The sequence below is a fragment of the Microcaecilia unicolor genome, chromosome 3 (assembly GCF_901765095.1).
Source record: "Microcaecilia unicolor chromosome 3, aMicUni1.1, whole genome shotgun sequence".
NCBI lineage: Eukaryota > Metazoa > Chordata > Amphibia > Gymnophiona > Siphonopidae > Microcaecilia > Microcaecilia unicolor.
The window spans coordinates 299,719,765-299,739,335 of record NC_044033.1 but is presented as its reverse complement, the minus strand read 5'-3'; the positions used below and the strand labels follow the sequence as shown (position 1 = coordinate 299,739,335).

The 19,571-nt window shown below is 49.0% G+C and overlaps 1 protein-coding gene across 1 annotated transcript in view; it reads left to right on the top strand.

Moving 5' to 3' along the window:
* RACGAP1 (Rac GTPase activating protein 1) overlaps nucleotides 1–19,571 on the top strand; it is a 219,477-nt gene that overhangs the window by 13,757 nt on the left and 186,149 nt on the right. The window contains 2 exon segments of the mRNA XM_030198223.1: nucleotides 1,143–1,231; nucleotides 18,258–18,460. Of these exon segments, the coding sequence (XP_030054083.1) occupies nucleotides 1,147–1,231; nucleotides 18,258–18,460 (288 nt within the window). The 5' untranslated portion in view covers nucleotides 1,143–1,146.

Genomic DNA, 19,571 nt, shown 5'->3' with positions numbered 1-19,571 from the left:
GGAGCGTTGGTAGATGTTGGTGTATCTGAATCCTTTCCCTTCCTGAAAATTGCTTTATTAAATTCCGCATTTTCTATTGTGTATGCTAAAGGAGAAATTAGATCTTACCTGCAAATTTTCTTTCCTTTTAGTCTCACCAGATCAATCCAGGTTTCAGCCTTAATTCATAGACCAATTACATTCTGTGGTGTATCATCTTGTTTTGGTTCCTTCATCTTCTGGTTGTAGTTTCTCTTTTATAGAACAGTTCATTCCAGAAAAATTCAGTTATATTTAAGTTCTATGGGTGTCTATATAGTTTTCACAGATTCCGCTGTTGCTGTGTTCAAACACTGGAGCAGCACAGTGTCCTCTAGGGTGAAACACCACTTCTCCGTGTGTGGGTGTTTTTGCTTTCTTTAAACCTCCACCTACTGGCCAAAGGGCGCACAACCTGATCTGGTGGGCCCGAGGGTGACAATGCAGGCTGGGCCACTGGGAGGCTGATGTTTTTGGGAGGATCAGATGTGGGCTTGGCCCCTGCTGGGTTCTAGAAGTGGAGATGGGAGGAGTTTTCAGTGGAATGATGATAGGAGTAGGAAAGAAAATGGAGGAAAATACCTGGAAAGGAAAGTGAAAAGGAGGCAGGCAAAGTGAGAGGCAGTGAAGGGGAAGGAAGAAAATGGTAAAAGGGGAACCAAAAAGAGTAACTAAACCTCCCTCTCCTTTGTACCCTTCCGATAAAAAACATTGCAATTTAAAAGAAAATTTAAACCATAAAATTCTTCCCTTCCCAAAAAATGTTTAAAAATGTTTTTTTTTTTGTTTTTGTTTTGGCTAATGCTTAACGTGTTTTCTAAATAAAACATGAATTTCTAATGAGAAGGTGTTATATTTCATGGGCACGAATGTCTTTCTGCTATTTCTTGGAAATCATATAAGATGGAGACTAAACGGTATATTGTAGCTTGGAAAGAAGCAAAAGTTCTTTTAACTCAGGATTGATGTAAGATACTGGAAATTATGGATCAAGTTAAGATACTTAGACTTATCTGCTCATTTAAAAAAAAAAAACAAAAAAACATTGCGTTGAGTTGGCTTAGTTGGAAAAAAATGATGCAAGTAAAATTTCTGTTTTTTTTTTTTTTTTTTTTTCCCTTCAGGAAAATGGCAAATACAATGGTGAATTTACGGAATCAGTTTGAGTATCTCATGCGCCAGGTGGATGTGCTGAATGAAGGAATTGAGCCACGTGAGTCCTTGAAGGTTTTTTTTTTTTTTTTAAATAATCTCTGGGGATGACTTTCTACTGCTCTTGACCAGGGCTTTAGTTAGAAATCGGCATGTGAGGCAAGCATCTAGTGCAGAAAAATAATTAAAATGCCAGCATGAAATGCAGCTCTGTGATCTGGAATGGGGGAAGCATATTGGCATGCAATGTGTATACACTTGCCCACCAGTTAAGGCTCTTCTCTGAAGAACTGATATCACAAACGCACGATCAAGAAATTTTAGCATCTTGTAATCAAGACTTCCATTATGTTCATTCCCACTATTCCAGGACAAGTGGGTAGTTTATGTCCATTGACCAGCAGTTGGAGATAGAAAATACAGAACTGAGCACCACTACATAGCTCCCTGCAAGCAGCTCAGCTCCTCAGTATCTTCTATCTCCAGTAGGTGGATGGACAGACTTCCTCTCTCCTTCGTCAACTTATTTAGATGATTTGGTTGGTTTGGGTCAACTTTTTAGAGGAATCTTATTTGGCCATGTTCAGGGTTATCCACCAGCTGGAGGGCCTCAGTAGTCTTCTGAACTACCGCAAGTCACATTGCGGCTTTGCGGTTGCTTGCATACCTGACAGTTCGGCTTGACACAAGTGTGGGCACGGTCTTTATCTAGCTCAGTTGTCAAGCTATAGGTCTACCTGTTTCTCTGATCCTATTCCCACCCATCTACTTAACACTATCTCTCCTTCTGTCATCCTGTTTTCTGTCATATCCTCAATCTTTCACTGTCCACTGCGACTGTTCCTGATGCCTTCAAACATGCCGTAGTCACACCACTCCTTAAAAAAACCTTCATTCCTTGTCATCAAGCAGATGCAGCCATTACAGATGGGTTGTGTCCATCAACCAGCAGAGGGAGATAGAGAGCACACTTTTTTCAGTGCCTCATACCAGCTTGCTCCACTGCCTCTCTTCAGTATTCTCTATCTCCCCTAGCAGAGTGTCTGCAGCTTCTTCGAGCTCCATCTCAAATCTGCTTGGAGGTTGCTCCTGTGCTTTTGCCAGCAGGGGTGTTGGAGCAGCTTCACTTTAAAGGCACATAGGTTCGCCCTTTCCCTGCCTTACCCATACCTCCGTGGATGTGGACACATTGCTTAGCTTTCCCTGTCCTTCCCCACCAACAGTGGATGCAGGCACATAGGTTCGCCCTTTCCCTGCCTTTCCCACTCACCTGAGCCTCCGGAGTTCTATTTACCTCTGCTTTCCTCACACCTTTAAAAAAAAAAAAAAAAAGCACTTAGACGCTGGAACAGAGGTTTTTCTTTGCCTTTTTCTGTGGGACCGGAGCTATGATACTCAGTCCAGTGAGGTAAGAGTGTTTTCTGACTCCTCCGGGGTGGGCCCACGATCAGGGCGATTTTGGTGCGAACCGCCATTTTGAATTTTACCGCCGTTTTCGGCGATGGCTGCGGAGACAGTAAAACGCTGTTCCAAGTGTGGCAAGCGCAGATCAGCAGCGGGGCTCTGTAAATCGTGCTGTACAGACATTAGAGCCGGCCCTAGCATGGCGAGCGACGATTCTTCGCGCTTTGAGCTGGCAGCGGGCGCCATTTTGAATTTACCATATGGCGCGACCTCCGCTGAGACGGAGAGTCCTGAGCCCGGGGGGAGGCCTCGGAGTGAGGCTGATATGGGAGCTACTAGCCCCGGCAGAGATCCGGGTGCCCAGGGTGAGGTTTTCTCCCCTGATTTTGTCTTATTAATGCATAAAGCATACATAAAAGAGCTCTCCCACAAAGCCCGGCATGGGCCTCTTCTAATGCCCCCCCGGTGGATTCTAGCCTGGGTATGCACTCTGAGGCGTTATTCCCTGATAATTCGCAGAATATGAAGCGCAGAAGGGCTCATTCCCCTTCAGAGAGTGCTGCACCTCCATTCCCTCCCCCCCCCCCCCCCCCCCCCGTGGTTGGGCTGCGAGGATTCGGAGGACTCTGGCAGACCTTCATGGTCTGAGGAGCCAGAGTCTGGTGCAGAAGTGACTCAGGATCTGGACGATACCTCCGCGGTGAGGATTATCCACCGTGATGAGCTGCCAGCGCTCATTTTTGATGCCCTGCAGGCTCTCTATTGAGGACCCTGCCAGTGGCACAGCCTCCTCTGTGAATCCTAGGATGGCTAGTACCAAAAAGCCTGCTCGAGCCTTTCCTTTGCATGACTCCATCCAAGAGCTTATTTTGGTTCAATGGGCTGACCCCGAGGGACCTTTGAAAGTTTCCAGGGCTATGGGGCAATTATACCCTCTGAGTGAGGAGCATATGGCTCGCTTTGCTATGCCTAAAGTGGATGCCCTAGTCACAGCTGTGACAAAGAGAACTACCCTCCCTGTTGAAGGAGGTGTTGCCCTGAAGGATATTCAAGACCGTAGACTGGAATCAGCACCTAAACGGTCATTTGAAATTGCAGGTCTCACTATTCGGGCGTCTGCATGCAGTTGTTATGCTGCTAGAGCCTGCCTGGCTTGGTTGCAACAGGCAGTGGAACAGCCCGGTGATGGAGCGGAGCCCTTTTCAGATGTGGCTCCGCGGATGGAGTTGGCCTTGTCCTTTCTTGCTGACGCCCTTTATGATATTGTCAGAGCTTCGGCTAAACACATGGCAGTAGCAGTGGCGGCTCGCCGTCTTCTTTGGCTACGGCATTGGGCGGCGGACATGGCCTCTAAGCAAAGGTTGGTGAAGTTGCCCTTTCAAGGCCTTCTGTTTGGTGAGGAGTTGGAGAAAATTGTGAAGGGCCTGGGTGAGGCTTGTATAATTATGGTACAGCCAGAGACCCCCCCACCGGAATGGTGGCGGGCCCAGTCATAGAGCTCAGGCCATTACAGACCTTGGCTGAGTCAGAAATCTGATGGCTGACATAACTGGGAGCTTACTGGAAAAGTATGGCCTAGTTTGTAGCCCGGATTGAGGCCTAAATAAGCTAAATTAGGAAAAGTTAGGTCAATAGATATGGAAACAAAATGGAGAATTTCAGCACAAAATGGAAGCCGTATCTGTTGCAAAGTGGAATTTTCTCTAATGTAAGTTAGAAAAACAAGTTGAGAAATGAGACTTTCCTGTGAGCAGGATTGTGGTCAGCCATGGTGTGAGAAAGGAAAGGTGTAGCTGGATGCAGGGTCTTGCTTAAGATTTGTGGTCAAGCGAGCTAAACACAAAACCATGTTAGCAAGATAGAAGCTACTCATTAGCATGAGCCAATCAGTGACAACCATGACATTAGCATAGATCCAATCAGGTATATCTACTGTCATATTATCCATATCCTGAGGGCACCTATAAAAATCAGGGTATTTCCTGGTTTAAGTTAGAGAAAAGGGTTGCCACTCTCTCTCTCCAAGGGAAACCAATGTGTCCAGCAGAATTGACAAATTACCTAATTGCTTTCCCTTGTAAAACCTTTAATTGGTAAGAGAAATTATAAAAGATTAGGAACTAATTAACACCTGTTTGCAGCTGGATTATTATGTTCCTATAACTAATTGATTGTACGTGCCTGTTGTCAATCACTGATTTGACTTATACCTTGGCAAATAAACTCCTCATTCCAAATGATGATTTGTGGGCTTCACTTAATGATCAAAGGCTGTAAGTATAAATGCTTTTGCTGTATCAGGCTATCTTTCGCTGCATTGCATGACTTGTAACCTAAATCCAGTTTGTCATAAGGTTGGTATCTTTTCCTTAGACCTAACATCTCTCTTAGTGGCAATTACTTTTAGAACTTCATAACTCCTTGATTACCCCGGTACTAGTGCTATTTAGAGATGGAGTCAGATCTAAGGTCACTCCAGCCTTCTTGGGGGGGGGCTCTGGACCCCTAAATTCACAACAGGCTAAACCCCAGCGCTTGCCCGAAGATAGGCCTCGGCCTTCCTTTAAGGGTACGACGGTCCACTCCTCCTACAGACCTCGCTTCCGTGAAGCTCGAAGGTACCGCCCGGGGCGTTCTGCTGGGTTCACTTCTCGTGTCTGTTTTCAGCAGAGGAACTCCTTTCGCTCGAACAAACGTTCCACAGCCATTGGCTCAAGGCCTGGAGTTCAGGGGCAACCCTCTCAATGATGGTGCGCCGGCCCTCTCCTCGAGTCCTGTCATCGGAGGACGTCTTTCCCTCTTTGCCGAGGAGTGGGCCTATGTCTTCTTTCTCTCGCCGGGCGCCTTCTGCTACCACCTCCTCATCCAGGAAGTATTTTGGTGGGTCCCGGGGTACTTCTTATGCCTATTCTAGGTATAGGTATGCCCCAGCGGCTCGCCAGTCTACTCAGGCTACACCCCAGCGCACTCGCAGCGCCTAAGGCCCCTGCTGCTTCCCAGCAAAAGCAAGGGACGGGCTTTTGACTGGCTCCAGCACAGCATAGCCACCATAAAAGTCTCCATGCTGGACGACTTACTGATCGGAGGAAGGTTACAATTTTTTCACCAAAGGGGTCCTCTCATAACCTCTGACCAGTGGGTTCTTCATATAGTTCGGTTAGGATACACCCTCAATTTGAAATCCAAACCTCCAAATTGCCAACCGAGAGCTCATTCATTCAGCTCTCAGCACAAGCAGGTGCTTGCAGAGGAACTCTCCACCAGGGGAAGAAGGGCAGGGATTCTTTTCCAGGTACTTCCTTGTGCAGAAGGGGGGGTGGAGATGTGTACCATCCTGGACCTAAGGGCCATGAACAAATTCCTGGTTTGAGAAAAGTTCAGGATGGTTTCCCTGGGCACCCTTCTTCCCATGTTTCAGAAAAACAATTTGCTATGCTCTCTGGACTTGAAAGGTGCATATACACACACCCCCCAATATTTCTAGCTCACAGGAAGTATCTTCTGTTTCGGCTGGGAACACAAAGTTTGGGTACCGCATACTGCCTTTTGGCCTCACGTCAGCTCCCAGGGTATTTACCAAATGTCTATCTGTAGTTGCAGTGTCGCTACGCAGAATGGGAGTGCATGTGTTCCCTTATCTCGATGATTGGCTGGTGAAGAACACATCCGAGGCAGGAGCCCTGCAGTCCATGCAGATGACTACTCGCCTCCTGGAGCTACTGGGGTTTGTGATAAATTATCCAAAGTCCCCATCTTCTCCCAGTACAGAAACTCGAATTCATAGGAGCTCTGCTGGATTCTCGGACAGCTCGCGCCTATCTCCCAGAGGCGAGAGCCAACAACTTGTTGTCCCTCGTCTCGCGGGTGCGAGCGTCACAGCAGATCACAGCTCGGCAGATGTTGAGATTGCTGGGCCACATGGCCTCCACAGTTCATGTGACTCCCATGGCCCGCCTTCACATGAGATCTGCTCAATGGACCCTAGCTTCCCAGTGGTTTCAGGCTGCTGGGGATCTAGAAGACGTGATTCACCTGTCCACGAGTTTTCTCAAATCCCTGTATTGGTGGACGATTTGGTCCAATTTGACTCTGGGACGTCCTTTCCAAATTCCTCAGCCACAAAAAGTGCTGACCACGGATGCGTCTCTCCTGGGGTGGGGAGCTCATGTCGATGGGCTTCACACCCAAGGAAGCTGGTCCCTCCAGGAACGCGATCTGCAGATCAATCTTCTGGAGTTACGAGCGGTCTGGAATGCTCTGAAGGCTTTCAGAGATCGGCTGTCCCTCCAAATTCAGACAGACAACCAGGTTGCCATGTATTACATCAACAAGCAGGGGGGCACCGGATCTCGCCCCCTGTGTCAGGAAGCCGTCAGCATGTGGCTCTGGGCTCGCCGTCACGGCATGGTGCTCCAAGCCACATATCTGGCAGGCGTAAACAACAGTCTGGCCGACAGGTTGAGCAGGATTATGCAACCTCACGAGTGGTCGCTCAATTCCCGTGTAGTGCGACAAATCTTCCAGGTGTGGGACACCCCCTTGGTAGATCTCTTCGCATCTCGAGCCAACCACAAAGTCCTTCAGTTCTGTTCCAGGCTTCAGGCCCACGGCAGACTGCATCGGATGCCTTCCTTTGGACTGGGGGGAGGGTCTGCTGTATGCTTATCCTCCCATACCTCTGGTGGGGAAGACTTTGTTGAAACTCAAGCAAGACCGAGGCACCATGATTCTGATTGCTCCTTTTTGGCCGGGTCAGATCTGGTTCCCTCTTCTTCTGGAGTTGTCCTCCGAAGAACCGTGGAAATTGGAATGTTTTCCGACCCTCATCACACAGGACGAGGGGGCGCTTCTGCATCCCAACCTCCGGTCCCTGGCTCTCACGGCCTGGATGTTGAGAGCGTAGACTTTGCCTCCTTGGGTCTGTCAGAGGGTGTCTCCCGCATCTTGCTTGCTTCCAGGAAAGATTCCACTAAGAGGAGTTACTTCTTTCTATGGAGGAGGTTTGCCGTCTGGTGTGACAGCAAGGCCCTAGATCCTCGCTCTTGTTTTACACAGACCCTGCTTGAATACCTTCTGCACTTGTCTGAGTCTGGTCTCAAGACCAACTCTGTAAGGGTTCACCTTAGTGCAATCAGTGCATACCATTACCGTGTGGAAGGTAAGCCGATGTCAGGACAGCCTTTAGTTGTTCGCTTCATGAGAGGTTTGCTTTTGTCAAAGCCCCCTGTCAAGCCTCCTACAGTGTCATGGGATCTCAATGTCGTTCTCACCCAGCTGATGAAACCTCCTTTTAAGCCACTGAATTCCTGCCATCTGAAGTACTTGACCTGGAAGGTCATTTTCTTGGTGGCAGTTACTTCAGCTCGTACAGTCAGTGAGCTTCAGGCCCTGGTAGCCCAGGCCCCTTACACCAAATTTCATCATAACAGAGTAGTCCTCCGCACTCACCCCTAAGTTCTTGCCAAAGGTTGTGTCGGAGTTCCATCTGAACCAGTCAATTGTCTTGCCAACATTCTTTCCCCGTCCTCATTCCTGCCCTGCTGAACGTCAGCTGCACACATTGGACTGCAAGAGAGCATTGGCCTTCTATCTGGAGCGGAAACAGCCCAACAGACAGTCTGCCCAATTGTTTGTTTCTTTTGATCCCAACAGGAGGGGAGTGGCTGTGGGGAAACGCACCATATCCAATTGGCTAGCAGATTGCATTTCCTTCACTTACGCCCAGGCTGGGCTGGCTCTTGAGGGTCATGTCACGGCTCATAATGTTAGAGCCATGGCAGCGTCGGTAGCCCACTTGAAGTCAGCCACTATTGAAGAGATTTGCAAAGCTGCGACGTGGTCATCTATCCACACATTCACATCTCATTACTGCCTGCAGCAGGATACCCGACGCGACAGTCGGTTCGGGCAGTCAGTGCTTCAGAATCTGTTTGGGCTTTAGAATCCAACTCCACCCCCCCTAGGCCCATGTTTATTCTGTTCCAGGCTGCACTCTCAGTTAGTTGGATAAATTGTTAGGTCAATCTCAGTTATGTCCTCGCCGTTGCGAGGCCCAATTGACCATGATTTTTTATTTTTTTTTATTTTTTAGAAGTCTTTATTGAACATTGTTAATTCTGAACATAGCGTACCTAACACATTCGCAATACAAATTTGCACATAGCAATGTGCCAGTTACATAACAAAGAATACACAATTAAGTTTGCCGTGCATATCAAATACAGAATATACCGCAACTTTTGATTGTTTTATAAATGACCTCCCATTCCCTGCCTATCGCCCTCCCTTTTCCCCTGTCCCCCAGTGCTTTCTCTGGTCCTTCACACTCATAAACTACATTCTCTCTCTTTTTCTAGTTAACTGCATTTACAAAGAACTGCCATATGGAGTGCCATTGACTTGTCCGGTGTTTTCGTGCGGCTATGAGCCTTTCCATTTCACACACATACTTTAATTTGTTTTGCCATCTTGTAACTGAGGGGACTGTTTTTTGTTTCCAATGCAACGCTATTGTCACTCTGGCTACTGCTGTCACCTGTCTCAGCAATTGCTGTTGACAAGATGTCAGTCCTCTCACCGGTGCAGAGAAAAGACACACCTCAGGGACCCAAGGTATCCTACATCCCAGCCTACTCTGGAGTCTATCTTGCACTGCCTTCCAGAATGCCTTAACTTTAAGGCAACGCCACCATATGTGCCCCATGGTTCCCCTTAGGCCACATCCCTGCCAGCACAGCCCCGTTGTCGTCTGGTATATTCGCTGAAGTCGATCCGGGGTAAGATACCGACCATGGTTGTTGTTTTGAGTGAGCCTGGGGGCTAGGGATACCCCATCAGTGAGAACAAGCAGCCTGCTTGTCCTCAGAGAAAGCGAATGCTACATACCTGTAGAAGGTATTCTCCGAGGACAGCAGGCTGATTGTTCTCACAAACCCGCCCGCCTCCCCTTTGGAGTTGTCTTCCCTTCTCTTTGTCTTGCTACATATGAGACTGGCCGGCACGAGCCGGTTTCGGGTGGGAAGACGGCCGCGCATGTGCATCCGCACGCGAGGGCTAGCAAAGGATTTTGCTAGTGAAGATTCCGATTGGAGGGGCTGCCGTGGACGTCACCCATCAGTGAGAACAATCAGCCTGCTGTCCTCGGAGAATACCTTCTACAGGTATGTAGCATTCGCTTTATCAATGTGTAGAAGGTAAGCCTATGTCTAGACAGCTGTTAGTTGTTTGCTTCATGAGGGGTGTGCTTTTGTCAGAGCCCCCTGTCAAACCTCCACCAGTGTCATGGGGATCTCAACATCACTCCTTTTGAGCCACTGAATTCCTGCTGTCTGAAGTACTTGACCTGGAAGATTTGTTTTCTTGGTGGCTGTTATTTCAGCTCGTAGGGTCAGTGAGCTTCAGGCCTTGCTAGTGCATGCACCTTATGCTATGTTTCATCACAACAGAGTAGTCCTCTGCATGCACCTTAAGTTCCTGCCGAAGGTGGTGTAGAGTTCCATCTGAACCAGTCAATTCTTTCCAACATTTTTTCCTTGTCGTTCCCACCCTGGGAAAAGCAGCTTGCACAGTTTGGACTGGAAGAGAGCATTAGCCTTTTATGTGGAGTGGATGAAGCCCTTCGGACAGTCCACCCAGTGTTTTGTTTCTCTTGATCCCAACAGGAGGGGAGTTCCCATCGGTAAACGCACCATTTCTAATTTGCTAGCAGATTGCATTTCCTTCGCTTATGCCTAAGCTGAACTGACTTTGGAGGACCGTGTCACTGCTCATAATGTCAGAGCCATGGCTGCGTTAGTGGCCAACTTAGCTTCCATTGAAGAGATTTGCAAGGCTGCGTGGTTTTCAGTCCACATATTCACATCTTACTACTGCCTAGAGCAGGATACTCGACTCAACAGTTGGCTTTGGCAATCAGTGTTGCAGAATCTATTTGGGGTCTAGATTCCAAATCCACCTTCCTAGGCTCATTTTATTCTGTTCCATGCTGCACTCTCAGCTAGTTTGTATATAGTTTCAGATTGATCCCAGTTATGTCCTCGCCGTTGCGAGGCCTAATTGAACAATTTTTATTCTTTTGGGTCAGCCTGGATGTAAGGGATACCCTATTTGTGAGAATGAACCAGCCTGCTTGTCCTCGGAGAAAGCAAAGTTACTTACCTGTAGCAGGTATTTTCTGAGGACAGCAGGCTGATCATTCTCAGAATCCCACCCACCTCCCCTTGGAGTTGTCTCCCTTTTATTTTTCTTTGCTTTTTAACTAAACTGAAGAGCACAGTCGAGTGTAGAGCGCGCATCAGAAGGTTCTAGCACATTTTTTATTTATTATGCCAGTTGCCCGGACGACGCAGAATGTCAACCCACTTGTGAGAATGATCAGCCTGCTGTCCTCGGAGAATGCCTACTACAGGTAAGTAACTTCGCTTTCCATATCATCAAGCTGATCAATCCATAGACTGGTGGGTTGTGTCCATCTACCAGCAGGTGGAGATAGAGAGCAAACTTTTGCCTCCCTATATGTGGTCATGTGCTGCCGGAAACTCCTCAGTATGTTCTCTATCTCAGCAGGTGGTGGTCACACACAGCAGCAGCTCTGGCTAGGCCTCCAAGCCTAATCCTTAGGTTTTGTTGAGGCCTGGGGTTGAGGGCTCTTTTGAGCAAGTGCAAACCTGGTGGTGCCAGGTCCCTCCTTTTCTCCCCCCTCCCGCTGGCTCCGTTTAAAAAAAAAAAAAAAAAAAAATTTTAAGCGTCCTTAAAGGCGTTTATTTCGACGTTTATTTAAACGTTCATTGCAGCTACTCACTGGGACACCAGTTCGTTACAGCTCGGAGCGGCAAGCAGGTAATTTTACCTTTTTATAGCGGGCAGGGGGTTCCCCGATTCTTCTCCTCGTGGCATATGGCGTCGGAGGGCGAGGGCGCAAAGGGTCGCTCCCCGGATCGCTGGAGCGCTTCTAGAGGGGATGCGGGGGTTTTACAGCCTGATTCGCCCTTGATGGGTGACAGTTTGGTGACCGATGAATGTCCCGGTCCTTCCTCCGGCGTGGCGGTTTTTCCCGCCATAAACGCCCATCCCCCGCTCCTCGCCTCCGCCATCTTGGCCGGCCACGCGGCTCGGACGGCTTCTTCGTGGGCCGCCCTTCAGGTTGGAGACATTAATGCCATGAACGCCCTTAATTTGGGCGACGGCACGAAGCGGCTAAGTTAAGCGCCGTTCTTCCCGCGCGGCTCCTTCGCGGAGTGTCGCGCCGGATGCCATTTTGGATGCACAGCATGTCTCTCCCCCGCTCTTGCGAGCGCCGGTTGAGGGTGCGTCTAGGGCTGTTGCCCAGGCTGCGGAAGTGCTCAGTCTGGGGGGTTTCTCCCCCGAGTTTGTTTTGCTGCTGCATCAGGCTTTCCTCATGCAAAACGCTGCCCCTGCTCCCTCGTCTGGTAAAGAGGTTGAGGTTCCCAGAGGTAACGCCCTCGGGTTGATTCCCAGGCCTTGGAGGACTTTGTCTCCTCCGATGTAGATGAGGGCAGCGTGTCTGAGGTCTCCCAACGGTCCTTTGCGGATTCCTTGGAGGAGATAGATCCCCGCTCGGATGGAGCGGATGACCCCTCTGCAGCGCGGCTTTTTAGCCCAGAGGATTTGCCCAACCTGTTGTTACAGGCCATGGACACTTTGAAGATTTCCTCTCCGGAGGACGTCTCTCCCTCAGCCCCTGTTGGCTCTGCCATTATGCTGGGGACGAAGCGCCCGCCTAGAACCTTCCACGTGCATGATGCCATGCACACCTTAATTTCGGCTCAATGGGATGTCCCGGAAGCGAGCCTTAAAGTGGCTAGGGCTATGTCCCGCCTCTATCCTTTGGCTGTGAGTGAACGTGAGGCCTATCTGTGGCCTACCGTGGATTCTTTAATCACTGCGGTGACTAAGAAAACGGCTTTGCCGGTGGAAGGTGGCACGGCCCTAAAGGACGCCCAAGACAGAAGATTGGAGGCGGCCTTAAGGTCGTCCTTTGAGGCAACTGCTTTAAGTTTGCAGGCCTCGGTTTGCGGTTCCTATGTGGCCAGAGCGTGCCTGACTATGGTGCAGCGGGCTTCCCCCTCGGATCATTCCTTGAGGGCTGATTGGCCGGCCCTGGAATCGGGCTTAGCCTATTTGGCAGACTTGCTGTATGATGTCTTGAGAGCCTCAGCTAAAGGCATGGCTCAGACAGTCTCTGCGCGGCGGTGGCTTTGGCTGAAACATTGGTCTGCTGACCACGCCTCTAATTCCCGCCTGGCTAGATTGCCTTTTAAAGGCAAGCTGCTTTTTGGGGTCGAGCTGGACAAAATCGTGACCGATCTCGGCACGTCTAAGGGCAAGAAATTACCAGAGGTCAGGGCTCGGGCTAGTACTCGTCCCGGTACCTTCAGAGGACGGTTGCAGGAAGCCCGTCGGTACCGCCCGGGCAAGTCGGGCTCCTCTGCCCCTTCTTCCTTCAAGAGGAATTTCTTCCCCAAGCAGCATTCCTTTTGCAGAGACCGCCGTCCCGGAGGTGCTCCCTCCGGTCCTCCCCAGGGTCTCGTACCCAATGACGGGGCCTTGGTCCACGCCCAGTGCAGATTGGAGGACGGCTGTCCTCGTTTCTGGGCGAGGTGGACCACAATAACTTCAGACGCGTGGGTGCTGGAAGTCAGAGACGGCTACAAGCTAGAGTTCTGCCGACCCGTAAAAGACGGGTTCGTACGCTCTCCCTGCAAGTCTCCGGTCAAAGCTGTGGCAGTGCAACAGACCTTGGACAATCTGATCCGCCTGGGCGCGGTCGTTCCGGTGCCAGAAAGTTAGCTTGGCAAGGGACGTTACTCCATTTACTTTGTGGTACCAAAGAAAGGAGGTTCTGTCCGGCCTATCCTCGACCTCAAAGGGGTCAATCGGGCCTTGAAAGTGCGGCACTTTCGCATGGAGACTCTCCGCTCTGTTATAGCGGCAGTGAAGGCAGGAGAGTTCCTGGCATCCTTGGGCATCAAGGAAGCGTACCTGCATATTCCCATCTGGCCTCCTCATCAACGCTTTCTGCGTTTTGCAGTCCTGGGACGACACTTCCAGTTCAGAGCCCTCCCATTCGGGTTGGCTACTGCTCCGCGGACCTTTTCCAAAGTAATGGTGGTCATCGCGGCCTTCCTACGAAAGGAAGGGGTACAAGTCCATTCTTATCTGGACGACTGGTTGATCCGAGCCCCCTCTTATGCAGAGTGCGGCAAGCTGTGAACCGGGTAGTTGCTCTTTTGAGCTCCCTGGGATGGATCATCACTGGGAGAAGAGCCAGCTGCGCCCGACTCAGTCCCTGGAGTACCTGGGAGTTCGATTTGACACCCAAGTGGGCAGAGTGTTCCTGCCAGACAATCGAATTGTCAAGCTTCAGGCTCAGGTGGACCAGTTCCTAGTAGCCTCTCCTCCTCGGGCTTGAGACTATGTGCAGCTGTTGGGCTCTATGACGGCCATGATGGAAGTAGTGCCCTGGGCCAGGGCTCATATGAGACCACTTCAACAATCTTTGCTGCGGTGCTGGACTCCGATGTCGGAGGATTATGCTGTGCGCCTTCCCTTGGACCCAGCAGTGCGCAAGGCGCTGAGCTGGTGGATGCAGACAGACAAGTTGTCTGCGGGAATGCCTCTGGTGACCCCAGAGTGGATTGTCGTCACGACGGACGCCTCTTTGTCGGGCTGGGGAGCCCACTGCTTGGGAAGGACAGCGCAGGGGCTCTGGTCTCCTGTAGAGGCAAAGTGGTCTATCAACCTCCTGGAACTCAGAGCCATTCGGTTGGCGTTTTTGGAGTTCATCCCGGTACTGGTGTTGAAGCCTGTACGGGTCCTGTCAGACAATGCCACGGCTGTGGTCTATGTCAACCGCCAGGGAGGTACCAAGAGCGCCCCTCTAGCCAAGGAGGCTATGAATCTTTGCCAGTGGGCGGAAGCGAACCTGGAGCAGCTTTCAGCGGCCCACATTGCCGGAGTTATGAATGTCAAGGCGGTCTTTCTCAGTCGCCATACCTTGGAGCCCGGAGACTGGCAACTATCTGCTCAGGCGTTCTTGGACATCACGAAGTGCTGGGGCCAGCCGAGCCTAGTTCTGATGGCGTCATCGGCCAATTGCCAAGTGCCGCGCTTTTTCAGCAGAGGACGGGACCCTCGATCCCTGGGAGTAGATGCTCTTCTCCAACAGTGGCCGACACAAGAGCTCCTCTATGTGTTCCCGCCCTGGCCCATGTTGGGCAGGGTGCTAGACCGGGTGGCAAGCATCCCGGCAGGGTAATCCGGGTGGGTCCGGATTGGCCCAGAGGTCCCTGGTATGCGGACTTGATCAGGCTCTCAGTCGACGATCCTCTGTGGCTGTCAGTGGAGTAGGGCCTGTTGCATCAGGGTCCCGTGGTGATGGAGGATCCCTCCCCCTTTGGTCTTACGGCCTGGCTATTGAGCGGCAGCGTCTGAGGAAGAAGGGCTTCTCAGACAAGGTCATCGCCACTATGCTGAGAGCGAGGAAGCGCTCTACTTCTACTGCTTACGCCAGGGTTTGGCGTATCTTTACAGCGTGGTGTGAAGCAGGCTCACTTTCTCCCTTCACTGCTCCAATTTCTTCAGTGTTGGCGTTCCTGCAAGAAGGTCTGGAGAAAGGCCTGTCGCTCAGTTCCCTTAAAGTCCAGGTAGAGGCTCTGGCTTGCTTCAGGGGCCGCCTGAAGGGTGCTTCCCTGGCTTCGCAGCCAGATGTGGTGCGCTTTCTCAAGGGAGTTAATCACCTGCGCCCTCCTCTGCACTCAGTGGTGCCTGCGTGGAATCTCAACCTGGTGCTAAGAGCATTGCAGAAGCCGCCGTTTGAACCCTTGTCGAAGGCATGTCTGAAAGACCTGATGTTGAAAGCAGTCTTTTTGGTGGCTATCACTTCAGCCAGAAGAGTTTCCGAGCTCCAGGCGCTCTCATGTCGAGAGCCTTTTCTGCAGTTCACTGAGGCAGGAGTGACTATTCGCACAGTGCCTTCCTTTCTGCCCAAGATTGTTTCTCGCTTCCATGTGAATCAGCAGCTCTGTCTCCCTTCCTTTTCGTAGGGAGGACTACCAGAGGAGTGCTCTGCTCTTAAATATCTGGATGTGAGGCGATGTCATCATCAGATACTTGGAAGTGGACCACATGATTTCCGGAAATCGGATCATTTGTTTGTCCCTGTTTGCAGGTCCTCGTAAGGGTCTGCAGGCTGCTAAGCCTACAGTGGCAAGATGGGTCAAGGAAGCCATTGCAGCGGCTTATGTGGCCGCGGGGAAGGTGCCGGCCTATCCAGCTGAAGGCTCACTCCACGAGAGCTCAGGCTGGCCTCGATGGCAGAGGCCGGATCCGTCTCCTTGGAAGAGATATGCAAGGCGGCAACTTGGGCTTCGGCTCATACATTCTCCAAGCATTACCGTTTGACTGTGGCTGCACGGGCGGAGGCCCGGTTTGGAGCTTCAGTGTTGAGGTCAGGGATTTCAATGTCCCGCCCTGGGTGAGTACTGCTTCGGTACATCCCACCAGTCTATGGATTGATCAGCTTGATGATATGGAAGGTATAATTATGTATAATCATACCTGATAATTTTCTTTCCATTAATCATAGCTGATTAATCCATAGCCCCTCCCAGATATCTGTACTGTTTTTATTCTGGTTGCATTTCAGGTTCAAGTTTAGTCTTCAGTTACTTCAGAAAGACTTCGTGTTCAAGTTTTTTCACTTGGATTCTTCAAGAGTTGAGACGAGTTTGTGTTACAGTGAGCTGCTGCATTCCTCTCCCCCCCGTTTTTACGGGGCTGGATTGAGACATAAATTCTGCCGGCACTCCCTCCCGCTTCGTGCGGCTGTAGGGCAGCTTTGTACCCCTCCCGCTTCGGCGGGTGTTAGGGTCAGTCAGCTCCTCCCGCGGTTGCGGTTGCAGGATAAGCCAGATCCCCCGCATCGGCGGGGTGGTGTCCCTCCCCCGCTCCGCGGGGATGAGCTGGCGGATTCCCCTCCCCCACTTGTGTGGGGATGAGCTGGGTTAATTCCCCTCCCCCGTTTCGGCGGGTGGTGAGCTGGGCAGAGTGTCCCTTCGTGGGTGTAATTCTCTAAGTGCTGAGTCCTGGCGGATGGAGCTTGACATACTGAGGATGTTTCCGGCAGCACATGACCACATATAGGGAGGCAAGGTTTGCTCTCTATCTCCACCTGCTGGTAGATGGACACAACCCACCAGTCTATGATTGATCAGCTATGATTAATGGAAAGAAAATTATCAGGTATGATTATACATAATTTTACCTTGTAGCACTGGAGCTCCTGCTTTTTTTTTTTTTTTTTTAAATTTTAATTTTATTTATAACAACTTTAATTTTAGAAACACTAAAATAACTTGCCAGAAATACAGAGAAAATAACACACAAGAATTATTTAATCCTTACAGAAATGAGCTATAAGAAATAGATTCTTTGTATCTGCCAGTTACTTGTGACACAGACTGGCCCCTGTCTGAGGTAGGATGCTGGGCTCATATGACCTTAGTCTGACTCAGCATATTTCTGATCCTTTAAATTGTATGTGTGAGGTTGGAGAGGGAAGAAGGGATAAGGAATATGGTTAGTATCATGAGGTTGTATAAACAAGTGGAAAAAGTCACTAAACGAGAGAGAAAATAGGACCTGGAAATTAGTATAAAAAAGGAGTAGCAGGATAGAAACGTGGAAGAAAATGAATGGATGATAAGGAGAAGGAAATGCAGAAATCAGAAGACATTAGATAAAACTGGAAATGGAGGCAAGGCAAACAAACAAAAAAAAAAAAGAGAAAAAACACAAAAAACAGAGTGGGAGAAAGGGAAAGAGGAAAAAAACAAATGAAGATGAAATCAAGAAATACAAGTTGAAAATTACAGGATAAAATGGCAGGAATACCAGGATTTTTTAGAAGGGGACTTCAGTAGTAAGATGCAGGGGTGACAATGTTAGGGGAGTTGGCACTTCCCACCCCTACTGTCCCTGTTCATTTACAAAAATTGTCCACCAGAAGAGCATACCTACACATGTCCTAGGAAAAAAACCTGCCTAAAACAATTCTGACTCTGTACCAGTCCTTCCCCTCCACATAGTTAAATTCCTATAAGATGTATGTACAGAACTTTTTAGGAGCAGTTGATATATGTTGTAGTTCATGTTAAATAGCTTAAGCAAATTGGCAATTTACCTTCAAGTCAATATTTGTTCACTGGAATATGGGTTGTTACAGAAATTAGAGCAAAGTGGTAGGATAGCTGTGCTAGTCCACTTTTAAAGGTAATAAATTAGAAATAAGACAAGACAAAAGAAGATATCTGTTTTTTTTTGTTCGTTTTTTTTTTTTTTAAATTGGACTAACAATACATTTTTTTGATGAACTTTCAAAGATAACACTAAGGATCAAAAATCCTGAAGGGTTACCTTCAAAAGCTCATCAAAAAATGTATTGGTCCAAATAATAATAAAAAAAAACGGGGTGGTTCTTTTCTTTGTCTTGTTTTATTTCCGTTTTCTTAGAGCATTAATTTGTTTCTGTGGTTTGAGCATTTCTGGGAAGAAATGTCATATCTTTTTTTTTTTTTTAAATGTGGCTCCCCGGTATGTTTGCCTATTTCACTGAGCTTCAGTGATTTGTTTTGTAATAAGGGTTAATTTATTCTGTTCCCCAGAGTTTATTCAGTTGGCTAAGAACTTTGAGAGTTTCCGGAAAAAGCTGCAGAAAACTGAGCAGGAGCTACTGAAGAACAAAGAGCTCTTGATGAAAACGGAGACAGAACGCAGTGCTCTAGAAGTGAAGCTAAAGCATGCTCGCAATCAAGTGGATGTGGAAATCAAAAGAAGACAGAGAGCTGAAGACAACTGTGAGAAACTGGTGGGTATGAAACTCTCTGTAGTGTTAAGCAAGGGCCATTTAATGCCAAGCTTGCACTTATCTAATTTCATAAGTGTGTACATTTGCATGAGAAGATGTACATGTATTATTACAGGAGGGAATCCTAACATGTTTGTACGCAGAGAACATTAGAATGTGACAAACTAGTCCAGCCCAATTAAATGCAAAGACAAGTTGTAAGAGCAGTAATATTAACTTATAGTAATTTGTTCTGTCATGGATATCTTCACCATAAAAGTACTACCATGAAAGAAACTTTGGAAGTGCAGGCTGGTGGTTTTTATAGATGGCTAGTAAAAAAGGCCCGTTTCTGACACACATGAAATGGGCGCTAGCAAGGTTTTCCTCACAGTGTGTATGTTTGAGAGAGTGTGAGTGAATGTGCGAGTGTGTGTGTGTGACAGAGAGTGAGTCTGAGTGTGTGTGAGAGAGTGTGTTTCACCCAGATACACTGTGTGAGACAAAGTGTGTGAGACTGTGTGCGATACACTCTGTGAGACCGAGAGTGTATGTGAGACTGACTGTGTGACACACAGAGAGTGAATGTGATACATAGTGTGACTGTATGAGAGTGAGAGACAGAAACACACTGACTGAGAGAGTATGTGTGTGTGAAAGAGAGAGCTCCCCCTCCCTCTGTGGTCTCTGGACCCCTTTCTCCCCTCTGTAGCAGAAGGTGGATTTTGAGCATGGGTTAGTTATTGTTTTGTTGGGGAGTGTGTGTTGCATGAGCAATCAGTGCTGCCATTTTGGTGTTGGGGGTTTGTCTGGGAGAGGGTACCGTTCTTCCACATAATTGTATGTGTTTCTGTTGTTTGTGGAGGGGTTGGGTGGTCAGAGGGTGTGTGTGGGTGATTCAGCTACATAGGTGTGTGTGTGAGTGAGAGAGAGAGAGATGCTGTCTGTGCATGGCACAGTGTGTGTGTGTGTGAGTGAGAGAGATGCTTTTGGGAGGGAGGGAGTCTTGTGGAGCTGGGTAGCTTGTGTGCTTTCGCTCTGGGGTCTGCCATTGGAATTCAGCCTGTCCTCCTTTATAGCAAGATTTTTTTTTTGTTCTTTTAAAAAGGGGGCGGGGGAGGAAGAAGACACT